Source organism: Mandrillus leucophaeus, unplaced genomic scaffold (genome assembly GCF_000951045.1).
Source record: "Mandrillus leucophaeus isolate KB7577 unplaced genomic scaffold, Mleu.le_1.0 Scaffold60, whole genome shotgun sequence".
Classification (NCBI taxonomy): domain Eukaryota; kingdom Metazoa; phylum Chordata; class Mammalia; order Primates; family Cercopithecidae; genus Mandrillus; species Mandrillus leucophaeus.
Genome location: NW_012106475.1, coordinates 4,161,534 through 4,176,214, shown reverse-complemented (window position 1 = coordinate 4,176,214; position 14,681 = coordinate 4,161,534). Strand labels below are relative to the sequence as shown.

At 38.4% G+C, this 14,681-nt stretch overlaps 1 protein-coding gene across 1 annotated transcript in view; it reads left to right on the top strand.

The window, feature by feature from the left end:
- The window catches only part of GPR137C (G protein-coupled receptor 137C), a 109,457-nt gene that overhangs the window by 2,721 nt on the left and 92,055 nt on the right, over positions 1-14,681 (top strand). Inside the window, exon 3 of the mRNA XM_011999767.1 lies at positions 3-330. Within this exon, the coding sequence (XP_011855157.1) occupies positions 3-330 (328 nt within the window). The remainder of the gene's footprint in view (positions 1-2; positions 331-14,681) is intronic.

Below are 14,681 nucleotides of genomic sequence, written 5' to 3'. Positions count from 1 at the left end.
AGTTCAAATTTACACATCTCGCAATTGGCGCTGAGCGTCCTGCACGCCCTGCTCTACGCCGCGCTGTTCGCCTTTGCCTACCTGCAGCTGTGGCGGCTGCTCCTGTACCGCGAGCGGCGGCTGAGTTACCAGAGCCTCTGCCTCTTCCTCTGTCTCCTGTGGGCAGCGCTCAGGACCACCCTCTTCTCCGCCGCCTTCTCGCTCAGCGGCTCCCTGCCCTTGCTCCGGCCGCCCGCTCACCTGCACTTCTTCCCCCACTGGCTGCTCTACTGCTTCCCCTCCTGTCTCCAGTTCTCCACGCTCTGTCTCCTCAACCTCTACCTGGCGGAGGTAAGGCAGGAGGGCCGGCATGCGGGGCCCGGGCGGGTACGCGGGGCCGCCGGGATCAGCTCCCGCTGAGGACCAGCGGGGGCGGGGGGGTGGGCAGCTAGAGGCGGACTGGAAACCAGCCTGGGGAAACTGAGGCACACCTGGAGTGTGAGCCAGTGTTTTCGTCCTAAACTTAAGTGGCTGATTGGCTCGATTACTGAGGGGTCCGGGGCTAGGGAGTGAGTGAGTGAGAGTGTGTGTGTGACAACTTAAAACAGCAACGGAACGAACCCTTTGTTTGGTGTTCTGGCCCTCTGAGGTAAGGCGTTGGTGGCACCAACAAAGTGGCATCTCAAGAAGTAGCAGCCCCGGTGGCTCTGCCGAAGCCGGACTGTGTTGAGGGAGGTTGGATGCTGAGGTAGCAGCAGCTCTGCTGAAGCTGGACTGCTGCCAGCCATTACGTCACCAGGCAGAGCTGTTCCTCTGCTATTGTTGCTGCGTTTCTTTTATTAGAAGCTTATATTCCCTCCTGCATCTCCTTTCCTGTGGCTCGATAAGCCTCACGCAAATTTCGTTCGATAGTTCCCCAGCAGGGTTGATGATCAATAACCAATGCTGAGGATCAGGATAAGGACCTCCATAAAGCCCTTAATGTTTGTCCCAGTTGCTTCACGCTTTAGTGGTTTATCCTACCTCCTATAGCATAGTCTTTTTTGGACCTTATTAAGAGAAAAAAATACTAGCTCAACCTGTGCCTATTGCAGAAACAAAATCACCAAACTGTTTTTGCAATAACTTGCTTAATATCTGGAACCTAATCACACCCCCTTTCTCTTTTATGGGGAATTGCTGGTTGGATTGCATTGTTCTGCAGCGCTTAGGTATTTGACCCATTTCAAACAGGTTTGGGAGTGTAAGATTGTCAATCATGTGTGTCAGCTTGTGGTATTTAAGCCATAATATTTTGAGAATTTCCCCCATGAAAGTCCTCCTTCCCACCAAAAGAAAAGCTTGAGGAGGGGAGGAAGCAAGGTGACATCATATGCTTAATACAGACTAATATAGAATAATATTGGCCTATGCAGCTAATCCTCTCAAAGGCTTTTTTCGAGGTAATGGAATTAATATAGTTCCAAGCAAAAATTTTTTTTTAAATGACGTAGATTAAGTGTTTATATTTCCTACATAAACCAACTCTTTTCTCGTTTAATAAATAGGAAGTAGAATGCATAATTTTAAAGTCAGTCATAACGTCAACTATTTAGCACACTAAAAACAATAGTTGAAAACAACAAAACTAATTTAACTTTTATTATTTTCCTTCTCCATCCTTTAAAAGTCCATACAATGACAAAACCCCAAAGCAGTAAGCGGAAATAAGCAGCGTAAGTCATCACAAATGAGATAATGATGCCATAGTCGTGTCACTTACTTGAGGATGTTCTAATCTAGTTGTCGTTTAAGCTGTTGTAACACTTCTACCCTTTATACTTAAACTGATACATTGTAATCTTCCTGCCACCATTTCAGATAGTGTGTTAGTGACTTCTCAACACTGAAGCTTTTACTCCAGCTTGAGATGTTTACCTGAAAGTGACTAGCGATTTTTATGCCAGGAGCATCAGATGACTTGTTTTTTCCCTATACATTTTGATTTACAAAATCGTATGAATGATTCACTGTAAAATAGTTGGTAGGCATTTCATAAAGTGGATTAAACACTCTTTTTTACTTCTTGAGGTATAACATATACCATAAAGTCCACAATCTTAAATGCACACCTAGATGAAATTTTACATCTGTATACACCCATGTTACCACCACCCAGATTAAGATATAAAGCATTTTCCGTGTCCCAGAAGGTTCCCTTTTTACCATCTCCCAGTCAGTAGCTCGCTCAGATAAGCACAAAGTGGGTAAACACCATCACAAAAAAGGATATATATTTAAGCTCAAAATCCTGAAGGTAAGCTTATATAGCATAGAATCCACAGAGTATCTAGATTGGGTCTTCAGACTTTGAGCTAATACTCAAGCTAGTGAGGAAGAATTTAAAGTCTAAAAGTCTTCCTGTTAAATGTTTGTGTGATGTACTTTTTTTAAAACGATGAAACTCTATTAACCTGAAAAACATAATTTGGAAAGAAGCTGGGATAAAGCTTTTTTCCTTTGTAATGCCTGCTAAAAAGGGTGTGAGTTGTTTTTCCTTTCTTTTTATAATCAAATTAGCGATTTCAGGACACAATTGTACTTAAGAGAACAAATTGTCAGTTTTTTTGAAAGCCTATTTGAAAGGAGATATCTCAACCAGAAATCATTTCTCTTTTCATTACAGAAAATCGCCAGGAACCTGTATTTAAGAGAGTATTTGAGTTCAAATTTTTATATCAATTCCAGATAACTGGAAGTATACTTCCCATTGATCATTCTGAATTAATGAAGTTTTTCCTAGTGAGTTCTTCATATTATAGCAAAGTGGAAGGGAAAGCCTATGTGGTAATAAATATAAGACTTAACTGATGTTTAATTTTTTTTAACCAAAGGCCCCTGTATCTTTTATGAATAGTTGTGTGTGTCTTGATAACCAACTCACTCTGTCTTTACTGTATGCCGTATTAAATACCAATTCCATATTACTTTTCACTTATTTAAAGCATTTGTTTTTTCTGATTCTCACTAAGAGTAGCTTTCAGGACTTAGTTATAAAGAACCGTGGATCAGTATAAAAAGTAAAACAAACCCTACTACTTTGAATACATTTTGGCAGATATTCTAAAACTCATGTTTTTGAAAAGAAGGACTTTGTGTGTGTGTGTGTGTGTGTGTGTGTGTGTGTGTGTGTGTCTATACTTGAAATAAGATGAAGGAAAGTAGCCCTTTCTTAAACAGTTGAGCTTCTCAGTATTTCGTACTTAACCTCCTGGAAACCGATAGTTGAGAGAGAGGGGGGAAAAAACCACCTTGTACACTAATCTAAAAACACATATTGAACTTCTGGCAGGATAGGTAGGACATGAGCTTTACCAGAGAAAAGTTCACACTCCTGGACTTTTACCGGAGAAGACTTCAATATTTAAAACAGACTATCTGATAAAATTGATTCTGTCTACCATTAGAACATGTTGAACGACTTAAAAGGAGAATTGACAACATCACACAGTATATCCATGTAAGAAACCTGCATGTGAACCTCCTGAATCTAAATTTTTTTTTTAATGAGAGTTGATGGTACACCATCTTGAAGTGTTGTGATGCATGCCAAAATCAATGAGTTCATCTTCAACATATTAAAGTTCTTACTTCCAATTTGATCTTAGGAGTGCCAGTTGCTTAATCAGGATAAAGTGCAGTGACTTAATCACAATGCCAAAACAGCTAGGAAAATTAAATTCAAAATGTTAACTCTTACATTTATGGATGCTGTTATTGTTCCTACCAGTAGATGTATTCTTATCTTGGTATACTTCAAATAACTTGCAAGTCAACTTGCAGATTCATTGATTTTGTTCTGTTCTTTGATTTCCCACAGAAGTGGAAATCATACTTCTACCACCTAAAATAGAAATTCCTTGAGGATAAGAAGGAATATTTTACATATTTTTATCTCTAGCAACTAGAACAATGGTGATTATATTATTGAATGACACTTTATAAAAAGGTCAAAATTTAGAAAATATTTAGTCATCTAAAATGTAGGGGTTAACTTTATTTTGATGAACATTTGAGGTAAATTATATACTGTCTGGAATCTATTTTCTGCCTAAAAGATTTCATACAATATAGAGTTTTGTTTAATGAAACTATTTTTATCTCCTGGCAAATGGCCCATACTAATTAGGGCTTTGCTAATTTAGTTTCAACAAATTCTACAAAATAGAAAAGTCTGTAAGACAAGTCTCATATCCTGAGTCAGTTACTGTTTACCAGAAATAGTGGTTTAGCTCAATGTTTGACTTTTATCCATAACTGACTATAAACTGTTTTTGTCTGAATCTACTAAATTTTTTCCCTATCTTGATCTTATTTCTCCTGAAATCATCTGTGAAGCTGAAGTTTCAGATACATACCTGTAACAGAAGACATGATTATAATGCCTTATATGTTATGCAATTGGTATTTTCAGAGCACTTTGTAACATTTATTTTCACAACCCCCATGAAATAGGTAGACATGGATGTGATTTGTCCAAAATTACATGGCTAATATGTATCAGATGTGAGACTATTATATAGCTCAGGTGCTATGAAGTCTTACCAAGTAATTTCTTCCTATACCATGAACTTTCCTGGATGTATCATTGCTTTATTACTTGGTGCTTCTCTAACTTGCTTTCCCATTTTCACACTGTTTGAAACTTTTTCCACTGTCTAGCAAAGTCCTTCTTCCCCTTTCATCCACTGCATATGACTCCTGGTTTAAAGAAGTAGAAGCCAGGGTCATCTGGCTGACCATAGATTCAGAAAAATGCCTAACAGTGCTGCAGAGAGTAGTCAGTCTTTTTCAATGCATGATTGGGCTGGCAAGAAAAGGCCAGAAACTACCAAAAAAAAAAAAAAACCAAAAAACAGCAAATGCAGAATGATAAAATATCACACGAATGTGTGTCTTGGGAGTAGGGCAGGAGTGGTTTTCAGCTGCCTCCTGTTATGCTACTGCCCAGATTTTAATTTTGTGCGTTGAGGGTGTAGGGAGGTATCATTGCAGGCTGTGCCTTGCAATGAACTCTTATTAAAGACTTCATCCCCTCCAGCATAATGCCACAATCCTTTAAGTGTACATCTTCAGTGGATCAACTAGGAAAATAAGCAGGTCCTCAGAGCTAGATAGGGGGTACACATTGGGAAATAAAAGTCTTCCCTGGGAATGCAAAACAAGCTCATTCTTGTACAAGTTTGAAGCCTAAATTCACATAAATTCTGTGAGTGGACTGGGGGGTTTCAGGAGATCTAACTTGAAAACATAGTTATCCTTGCTTGATACTAACCTCAAGGAGCTATAAGAAGCAGATGCAAAGCATCTGTGGAGGAATGTACTTTAAACCCAGACTTCTGACAGATAAAATTCCAAAAAACATGGGTTCAGAATCAAAACTCACACTGGGGAATTGCAGATACCAGAATTATCAAATACGTAGTACACAATAATTACTCATTTATGAATTAAACACTGTTGAAATGTAAAACTTAAAATTGGCACATTTGGAAATCATTTTTAATGAAAAAATTAAGAACTGAAATGGATGGTTAAAACAGATTAAACACAGTTAAAAAGAAAAAGTGAACTAGAAGATCTCAGGGAAAAAAATCACTCAGAATATAGCCCAGAGAAATCAAAGATGGAAGATACAACCAATGGGTGAAGAGAGAATGAGGAAATAATGAGCAGGTCCAACATATGTGTAATTGGAATTATAGAGAAATTATTCAAAGGGAAAATAAGAGTTTACCCAAATTTATGAAAGACATCAAAGTTTCAAATCCGGAAAGCCCAACATATCCAAGGTGGGCTTTGTGAAAACATATTTTAAGTAAACTTCAAAACACTGGCCTGGCGTGGTGGCTCACACCTGTAATCCCAGCACTTTGGGAGGCCAAAGTGGGCAGATCATGAGGTCAAGAGATCAAGACCCTCCTGGCTAACACGGTGAAACCCCAGCTCTCCTAAAAATACAAAAAATTAGCTGGGCATGGTGGCACGCGCCTGTGGTCCCAGCTACCCGGGAGGCTGAGGCAGGAGAATTATTTGAACCTGAGAGGTAGAAGTTGCAGTGAGCCAAGATCACACCACTGCACTCCAGCCTGGTGACAGAGCAAGACTCCATCTCAAAAACAAAACAAAAAAAAAAAACTTCAATAATCAATGTGATAAAAACCATATGTATAGTGTAAAGGAGAAAATCATATGATCATCTCAATAGATCCAGAAAGAAGAATTTGACGAAATTCAACCATAAATGATTTTTTTTAATTAACTTTTAGTAAATGAGGGAAAAGGGGGATTTTTTTTCAGTCTAATAAAAAGCATCTTCAAAAAGCCTATAGCTGACATTATACTTAAGAAATATTCACCGCATATTACCTAGGACAAGGACAAAGTACTTCACAACATTGTGCTGGAGGTCTTAGCCATTGCAATAGGCAAGGGAAAGAAAAACATTTGAAAATTAGAAAAACAGAAGTAAAATTGTTGCTATTTGTAGGTGACACAATTTCTTAGGTCCAAAATTCTAATCTATAGATAACTACAGGAAGTAATATCTAGGCTTATAGGATATAACTTTATATACTAGCAGAAAACAGAAAAATGAAATATAAAAATTCCACTTGGCAGGGCATGGTAGCTCACACCTTTAATCTCAGCACTTTGGGAGTCCGAGTTGGGAGGATCACTTGAGCTCAGAAGTTCAAGACCAGCCTGGGCAGCATAGACCTCATCTCTACAAAAAAATTTTTTAAATTAGCCAGGTGCCGTGGCATATGCCTCAGCTACTTGGGAGACTGAGGTGGAAGGATCACTTGAGTCCAGGAGATCACGGCTGCAGTGATCCAAGGTTGTACCACTGCACTCCAGCCTGGGCGACAGAACAAGACCCTGTTTCGAAAACAAAAGACAATTCTACATGCAATAGTGTCAAAAAATTAAAATACTTAGGAATAAATAAAAGATGTGCAAGACCTCTACAAGAAAAACTACAAAACATTGAGAGAAATTAAAGAGGCCTCAGTGAATGGAAAAATATACCCTGAAAAGGTCATTGTTTTTAAGGTGTTATTTCTCCCTCAATTTGACCTATAAATTCAGTGCAATTCCTTTTACAATTTTTGCAGGATATTTTGGTAGCTGTTGCCAAGATGGTTTTAAAATATGCGTGGACATACGAGGGACTTAGTAAGGATCACACAACTTCAAGAGTAACTGTAAAGCTACAGTAATCAAGAGAGTGTAATACTGGGGTACAGATAGACATATAGATCAATGGAGCAGGATAGAGAATCCAGAATTCGACCTATATGTATATAATCAACTGATTTTTTTCCCCAAAAGTGCCAAGGTAATTTAGTGGGGAAAAAGTTTTGTCAACTAATAGTTCCAAAATAATTGAAAATTCCTATAGGAAAAATGAACATTGATTCTTACCTCACACTATAAAATGTACTTGACATAGATCATAGACCTAACAGTAAAAGCTAAAATGTGTAGAAGACAGGAGAAGATGTTTTCTTGGAGGAGGCAAAGGTTTCATAGTAAACAAAAAGGTGTGAACCAAAATTGACAAATGAGACTTTATCAAAATTTAAAACTTTTGTTTTTTGCAAGACAGATAATGAAGAAGCAAGCCACAGACTGGGAGGAAATATTTGCAGCACATGTATCTGGCAAAGTACATTTATCCAAAATATATAAAGAACTCATAATAAGAAAATCCAGTAAAAATGAACAAAGGATTTGAACAGATACTTCACAAAAGAAGATATATGCATAGCCAAGAAACACATGAAGAGATGCTCAAGATTTAGTTATTAGGAAAACAAAAATTACACTCACATTGAGCTACCACTAAGCATTGATTAGCAGGACTAAAATTTAAAAGAGTGACAATACCAACTATTGACCAAACTGTGGATTAATTGGAACTCCTACACTGATTATATGAATGTAAAGTTTTACAACCACTTTGGAAAACAGTGTAGCAGTTGTTAAAAAACATAAGCCTGTCATAAAATCTAGCCGTTACAGAAGCCAGGTGTGGTGGCACAGGCCTATAGTCCCAGCTACTCAGGAGACTGAGGCAGGAGGATCACTTGAGCCCAGCAGCTCAAGACCAGCCGGGGCAGCATAGCAAGACCCTGTCTCAATACTTATGGAGAAAAATCTGGCCATTATAGATATTTACCCAAGAGAAATGAAAGCATATGTTCCTATAAAAACTTGAACATGGATGTACATAATAGCTTTATTCACAATAGCTCAAAACTGAAATTAACCCAGATGTTCGTCAGAAATGAATGAACAAAATATACCAATACAAAGGAATACTACTCAGTAGTAGAAGCAAAGAAACAAACTACTGACACAACAACATGGATTAATCTCAAAATCAGTATGATGAATGAAGGAAGCCAGGGAAAAATGAGCTCACACTGTATCATTTCATTCATGTTAAATTTTAGAAAGTGCAAACCTATGGTCACAAAAAACAGATCACTAGTTTCCTGGGGTCTGGAGCAGAAGGGAGGACTTACAAAAAGGGGGCAGGGTGAAATTTAGTGGGTAGGGAAATATTCTGTATTTGATTATGATAGTTTCAAAGGTTGTACAGCTTTCTAAAACTCAGAATTGTACACCTTAAATGCATGCAGTGTATTGTACATAAATTATATTTCAATGAAGTTGATTTTAAACATTTCAGGCCTTTGCAATTTACTCCAGGAATAAAAGCTGAAGCAGAGAAGAAATGTATAACATGCAGCTCCATCATTTATCAGCTCTGTGTAACTTGGTTAAGTTACTTGCTTAACCAAGAGTTGGTTAAGCCACTTACCTTTTCTGTGCCTATTTTCCTTATAAAAATCAGAATAATATCTGCCTCATAGAATTACTGTGAAAATTATAGCCTTCATAAAAAATGTTTGGGACATGGTGTGTACTATTGATTGTTAGCTATTGTTAAATTTTAAATAATTGGGATTTCATAGTCTACATTCTCACACCCCTAAAACAACAAGCCAGAATTCAGTAACAAAAATAACTTGTAAAGCTGAGCATGGTGGCACGTGTCTGTAATCTCAGCTACTCTGGAGGCTGAGGCGGGAGGATCACTTGAGCCCAGGAGATTGAGTCCAGGCCTAGGCAATGTATCAAGACCCTGTCTCTTAAAAAACTACAAACAAAAAGCAACTTACAAAGGTTCATTTAGAAATTTTTAAAACAGTTGTGAACCACATGGGTAAAGGAAGAAATTCCAATAGCATTTAAGAATACTATATGATAATAAAAATACTGTATATCAGAACTTGAATTACGCAGCTAGGTGGCATGCAGAACTAAATTTAGAACCTTGAATATTTACATTAGAAAAAAACAAATTTAATAAGCTAATCATCTAATTCATGTTAGAAAAAGAACAGGATAGATCCAAAGGAGATGAGTCTTGAGTAATAAAATAGAAAAAACAAAGAGGCATGATAAAACCAAAAGCTGCCTAATACCTTTGTTCATAATCAAACTTCTTTCAGAGGTGACCATGCATATATTACCATTTTCTCACTTCTCCAGCCGCTCTAATCTGCCTTTGCTCCATCACTCTACAAAATAGTTGTTGCCTATGGCTTACGGTGACCTTCATGTAAACAAGTTCATTAGACATTTTTCAGTCCTCATTCAAATTAATTTCTCAGCAGCAGCTGACCCCCCGTATCTTTCCCCTTAACACTGGCTAGCACATTGAATAGCATTCTCCTGATTTTTTTGTTACCTTGATAGCTTCTTTTTAAGCCATATGCCTGTCTTGCCATCAGAGAGGTTGAGATTTCTAAACACTTAAGCCTAGATCCCCTCTTCTTTCCAAGTGATCACATTCACTTTTGTGACATCATGCCACTTAAAAACAGATGACTCACACACTTATCTCCGATCCTTACTCACCCATACTACTCTGAGCTGGCTCTGTAGATTCTGCACTGATTTGACATCTTCATAATATCTGATGCACTCAGATTCAACATGATCTTTCTTCTTCCTTTCCCACCCCACACCTATATTCATCAAAACCTGGTTCTTGAACCAGGCACAGTTGCTCTGTCTGTAATCCCAGCAATTTGGGAGGCTGAGGTGGCAGCATCACTTGAGCCCAGGAGTTCGAGGCTGCAGTAAGCAATGTTTGTGCCACTGTACTCCAGCCTGGGTGACAGAGCAAGATCCCAACTCAACACACACACACACACACACAAAACTTGGTTCTCCTCTTTTGTTCCCCATTTCTGTGACTAGTATTGCTATCCAATTATTTATATAATTCAGAAACATGTGAGTCCTTCTCAATATTGCTTTCTCCCTCATTCCGCACATTCACTGCATCACCAAATCCTGTTACCTCCTAATATCTCTTAAGTCCATTCACTTCTCCCCTTCAAAAAGTCTGCTCCAGGCTACTAGCATCTATTGACTAGTCCATGGCAGTTAGCCTTCTAATTGGTGTGTCAGTGTACTCTGGCCCCCAGAGGCCCAAACTCTGGTTTTTTGAAACAAAAATCTATTATAAAAACCTCACCCGGCTAGGCACGGTGGCTCACACCCATAATCCCAGCACTTTGGGAGGCCTAGGCAGGCAGATCACGAGGTCAGGAGTTCGAGACCAGCCTGGCCAATATGGTGAAACCCCATCTCTACTAAAAAATACAAAAATTAGCTGAGTGTGGTGATGCGCACCTGTAGTCCCAGGTACTTGGGAGGCTGAGGCAGGAGAATTGCTTGAACCTGGGAAGCAGAGGTTGCAGTGAGCCAAGATCGCATCACTGAACTCCAGCCTGGACAACAGAGTGAGACTTCGTCTCAAAAAAAAAAAAAAAAAAAAAGCCCCACCCCTAAATTCCTCCATTGGATCTAGTTACTCATTAGAATGGAGAGAATTTTATACATACTACAAGGCACTTCATGGTTCCAGCCTAATCTCAAACTATGTTCCTCATTCCTCACCATTCCAGCCACATTAAACATTCTTTTAGTCTTTTGTACTTGCCATATTCCTTCTGCCACAAAGCCATTCCATTTTCTTTTCCTGCAACTTAGAGTGTTCTTTCCTCCTCCTTTGCTTAGTTAACTCTCAACTCCAGGGCGCAGTGCTTCTTCAGGGAAGCCTTCACCCAACTACTCAAGTTAGATTCCAAAATTGTAGACTAGTAGAGCATTATGCTCCTCTTCTTCGTATCATTTGCAGTTGGAATTTTATATTTGTGTGACTTCTCTGTGTGAGCTTACTAGATTGATAAGCACTATAGGAATAAGGACCAAGTCTGTTCTTGCTGTATTCCTGGTACCTAATTTAACATCTGATGTATATTAGGTACCTGTTCAGTAAATAATGAATGAAGTTCTTGTTCACCATATCCCAAATAGCATAGTGGGGAGGAATCCCTGAATATATAATTTCACAGCAGAATTTGCTCTACCCTTTTCTTTCTTCTCTTTTCCCACTTATCTGCCTCCTCCCTTCAAAAAAAAAAAAATGCTTGCTTTAAAACAAGAGTCCCAAAATCAGATGCCTAGAAAAACCTGAATGCTACAACCTCTGAGAGTATAGGGAGTGTTGGTGTTTGTGGTGAATCGGAAAGCAGATGTTTAAAGAGGACAATCACATTAATTCGGTTCCAGCTGTGAGATTACATTGTCAAATCATCTGATTTTCAAAAGAAATCACAAATTTGGATTTCTTAAAATGAGAAATCTACTTTTTAAATAATGACAGGATTTTCAAGTATGTTAAAAATACTGTAGGCTAATACTGAATAAGCTAAGCAAAACTTGTGGATCAAACCCAAACCATGGGCTATTTTCTCCTCCTCCTCTTCCTCCTCCTCCTCTTAGGAATAAAACAACTAAATATAATTCTGTCTTTATAATTTCCACATACCAAGCTTTAATTATATTTAATACCCATCAAAGTTAGTTAAAATGAACTCTGAGTAATTTATACCTTATGGAAAAATTATGGTGTTCTAAGTCTGACCAAATGTATAGAAAGTACCATATATTTTTGGATATGCCATCTATGTCTGCCTTGCCCCACTATACTACATATTGCTTTAGATCAGCCACTATTTTACATTTATTTTGAAAGAAATTTTGCATACCCTTCAGCACCTAGGACTATTATAAATGTGGTCAGTGCTTAATGACTTGGAGTAAATTAGTGGTAAAGTAAGTGAATTTAAAAGAAACATTTTCTTCTTTCCACCTCCACAAACAGAATCAGAATCTAACTTCATGGAATGTTTCATCTAATTTGTTTTAAATAAAGACAAACTTTTAAAAATTAAATGTCCTTGTAATCTTATTATTTTAACTTTGGTAAAGGGGTACGTTTAAGACAGTACATCATAAATATCCCTGAACAAGGAGTCTGGGCACCAGAATTCTAGTCCAAATTCTGCTTTATTTGAATAACTGATATTTGCAAATCATTATTTTTCTGGGCCAGTTGTATAATTTGTAAAGTGGTTAGTCTCAGTGATATCTAAGATACCTTGAATTCTAGTATGCTGATACTAATAAAGCATTGCAGAATTTGAGAATTTTTGCTTAAATTCCTTAGTACCTAGTTCTGTGATCTAATACAGTATCTGAATTATATTTCTGAGATATAGATGCCAATTAAACAGAGTTATACATAACACGTTAAAACTGATCAAAATTTATTTAGGGCCCAGGGATCATCACCTTTCTAGAATAATATTTCAAATTTGTACCTTCTCTCTTCTTACAAAAACTCAATTATAGCTACCATTTTCATTAGCATATTAATCACACTCTACAATTTGTTTTTCCAGCCTCAGTCTCTCAGAGTATAAAAAAGCTTAAGAAATATTTTCTTAAAAATGTGTACTCTCCTCAGCTATGTAGGATCCAGTCATTTGAACTGCTTTGAGGCGGTGTAGTGTATAAACTAAGGAGAATATGAACTTTTATTCCTTTATAGCCCTATTTTAAGTTGTTTCATTGGTGAGGAGCTCCTTGTATTTTTTCTGTCTCCAAGGGCTTTTGTGGAAGAGAAAGTTCAATGTGAGGGCTAAGGCTGTTAAGTACCTAATTGACATTTTTTTTAAATCTATTCTGAAAAGAATGGGACATTAAACAGCAGGACTAACATCTGTAACTTAAGTCAGAATAGACAGAGCATATATACTTGGCAGTAGCAGGAAATCCTTTTGCCCAAAGTAGAAAAAGTGATATGATTACCTGCTAGGAGCATTATACGTAAGTAGGTTTGTAGAGATGAATTAACAGGCTAGAATCAGTCATGGTTAAAGGTACCTACATGTTTTAATGGATGGTAGATTTTCCAGGTTTTGTAAATTGGATGTTTACAGGGATACTATTAGAACACCGAATACAGGCCAGGCGCGCAGTGGCTCACGCCTATAATCCCAGCACATTGGGAGGCTGAGGTGGGTAGATAATCTGAGCTCAGGAGTTCGAGACCAGCCTGGCCAATGTGGTGAAACCCTGACTCTACTAAAAATACAAAAAATTAGCTGAGCATGGTGGCATGCGCCTGTAATCTCAACTACTTGGCAGGCTACAGCAGGAGAATCGCTTGAACCCGAGAGGCGGAGGTTGCAGTGAGCCAAGATCATACCACTGCACTCCAGCCTGGGTGACAAAGTGAGACACCGTCTAAAAAAAAAAAACTCTTTATACGGAGATATTAGGTAGTTAAGAACTTGGGCACCGGAGTCCCATTCCTTGGACCCTTGCTAAGTGACCTTAAGCGGGTAACTTCTCTGTATCATAGTTTCTCCATCTGTACCTACCTCATGGGGTTGGGAAGTTAAATAGAATAACACTTTAAATATACCAAGAGTAGTAAGTAGTAGAACATAATAAGACTCAAATAGTAACTATTGTTATTTTAGAAAAAAAAAGCATCTCTAAAATTAAGATTTTCCTCTGCTTTCTTACATATAAACTGTAGACAATATGATAAACACTTTTTCTAATTTATGGTAATATTTGTGATACCATTATTTCTTTACTGTATGATTAAGATAGGTTTGTAGGTATTCTCACCTTTTAGATGATAAACCGAGGTCATGGATTTGTCCTAAACCACATTAGAAATTAGAAGGATTGGAAGGCAGGTCTTCTGACTACACTGCTTTTTCTGTCGTACTCTAGAATGAGCAGTTTTAAGCTATTGTCAGCGTTCATTACTGCTTACATTCAGATTCTTTTTTTTTTTTTTTCTTTTGAAACGGAGTCTCACCCTGTCACCCAGGCTGTTGTGCAGTGGTGTGATCTCTGCTCACTACAACCTCCACTTCCTGGGTTCCAGCAATTCACCTGCCCCAGCCTCCCGAGTAGCTGGGATTACAGGCATGCGCCTCCACACCCAGCTAATTTTTGCATTTTTAGTAAAGACAGGATTTCGCCATGTTGGTCAGGCTGATCTTGAACCTCTGACCTTGTGATCCGCCCACCTGGGCCTCTCAAAGTGCTGGTATTACAGGCGTGAGCTACCGTGCCCGGCTGAGATTTTTCTTTTTTTGAGACGGAGTCTCACTCTGTCGCCCAGGCGGGAGTGCAGTGGCCGGATCTCAGCTCACTGCAAGCTCCGCCTCCCGGGTTTACGCCATTCTCCTGCCTCAGCCTCCCGA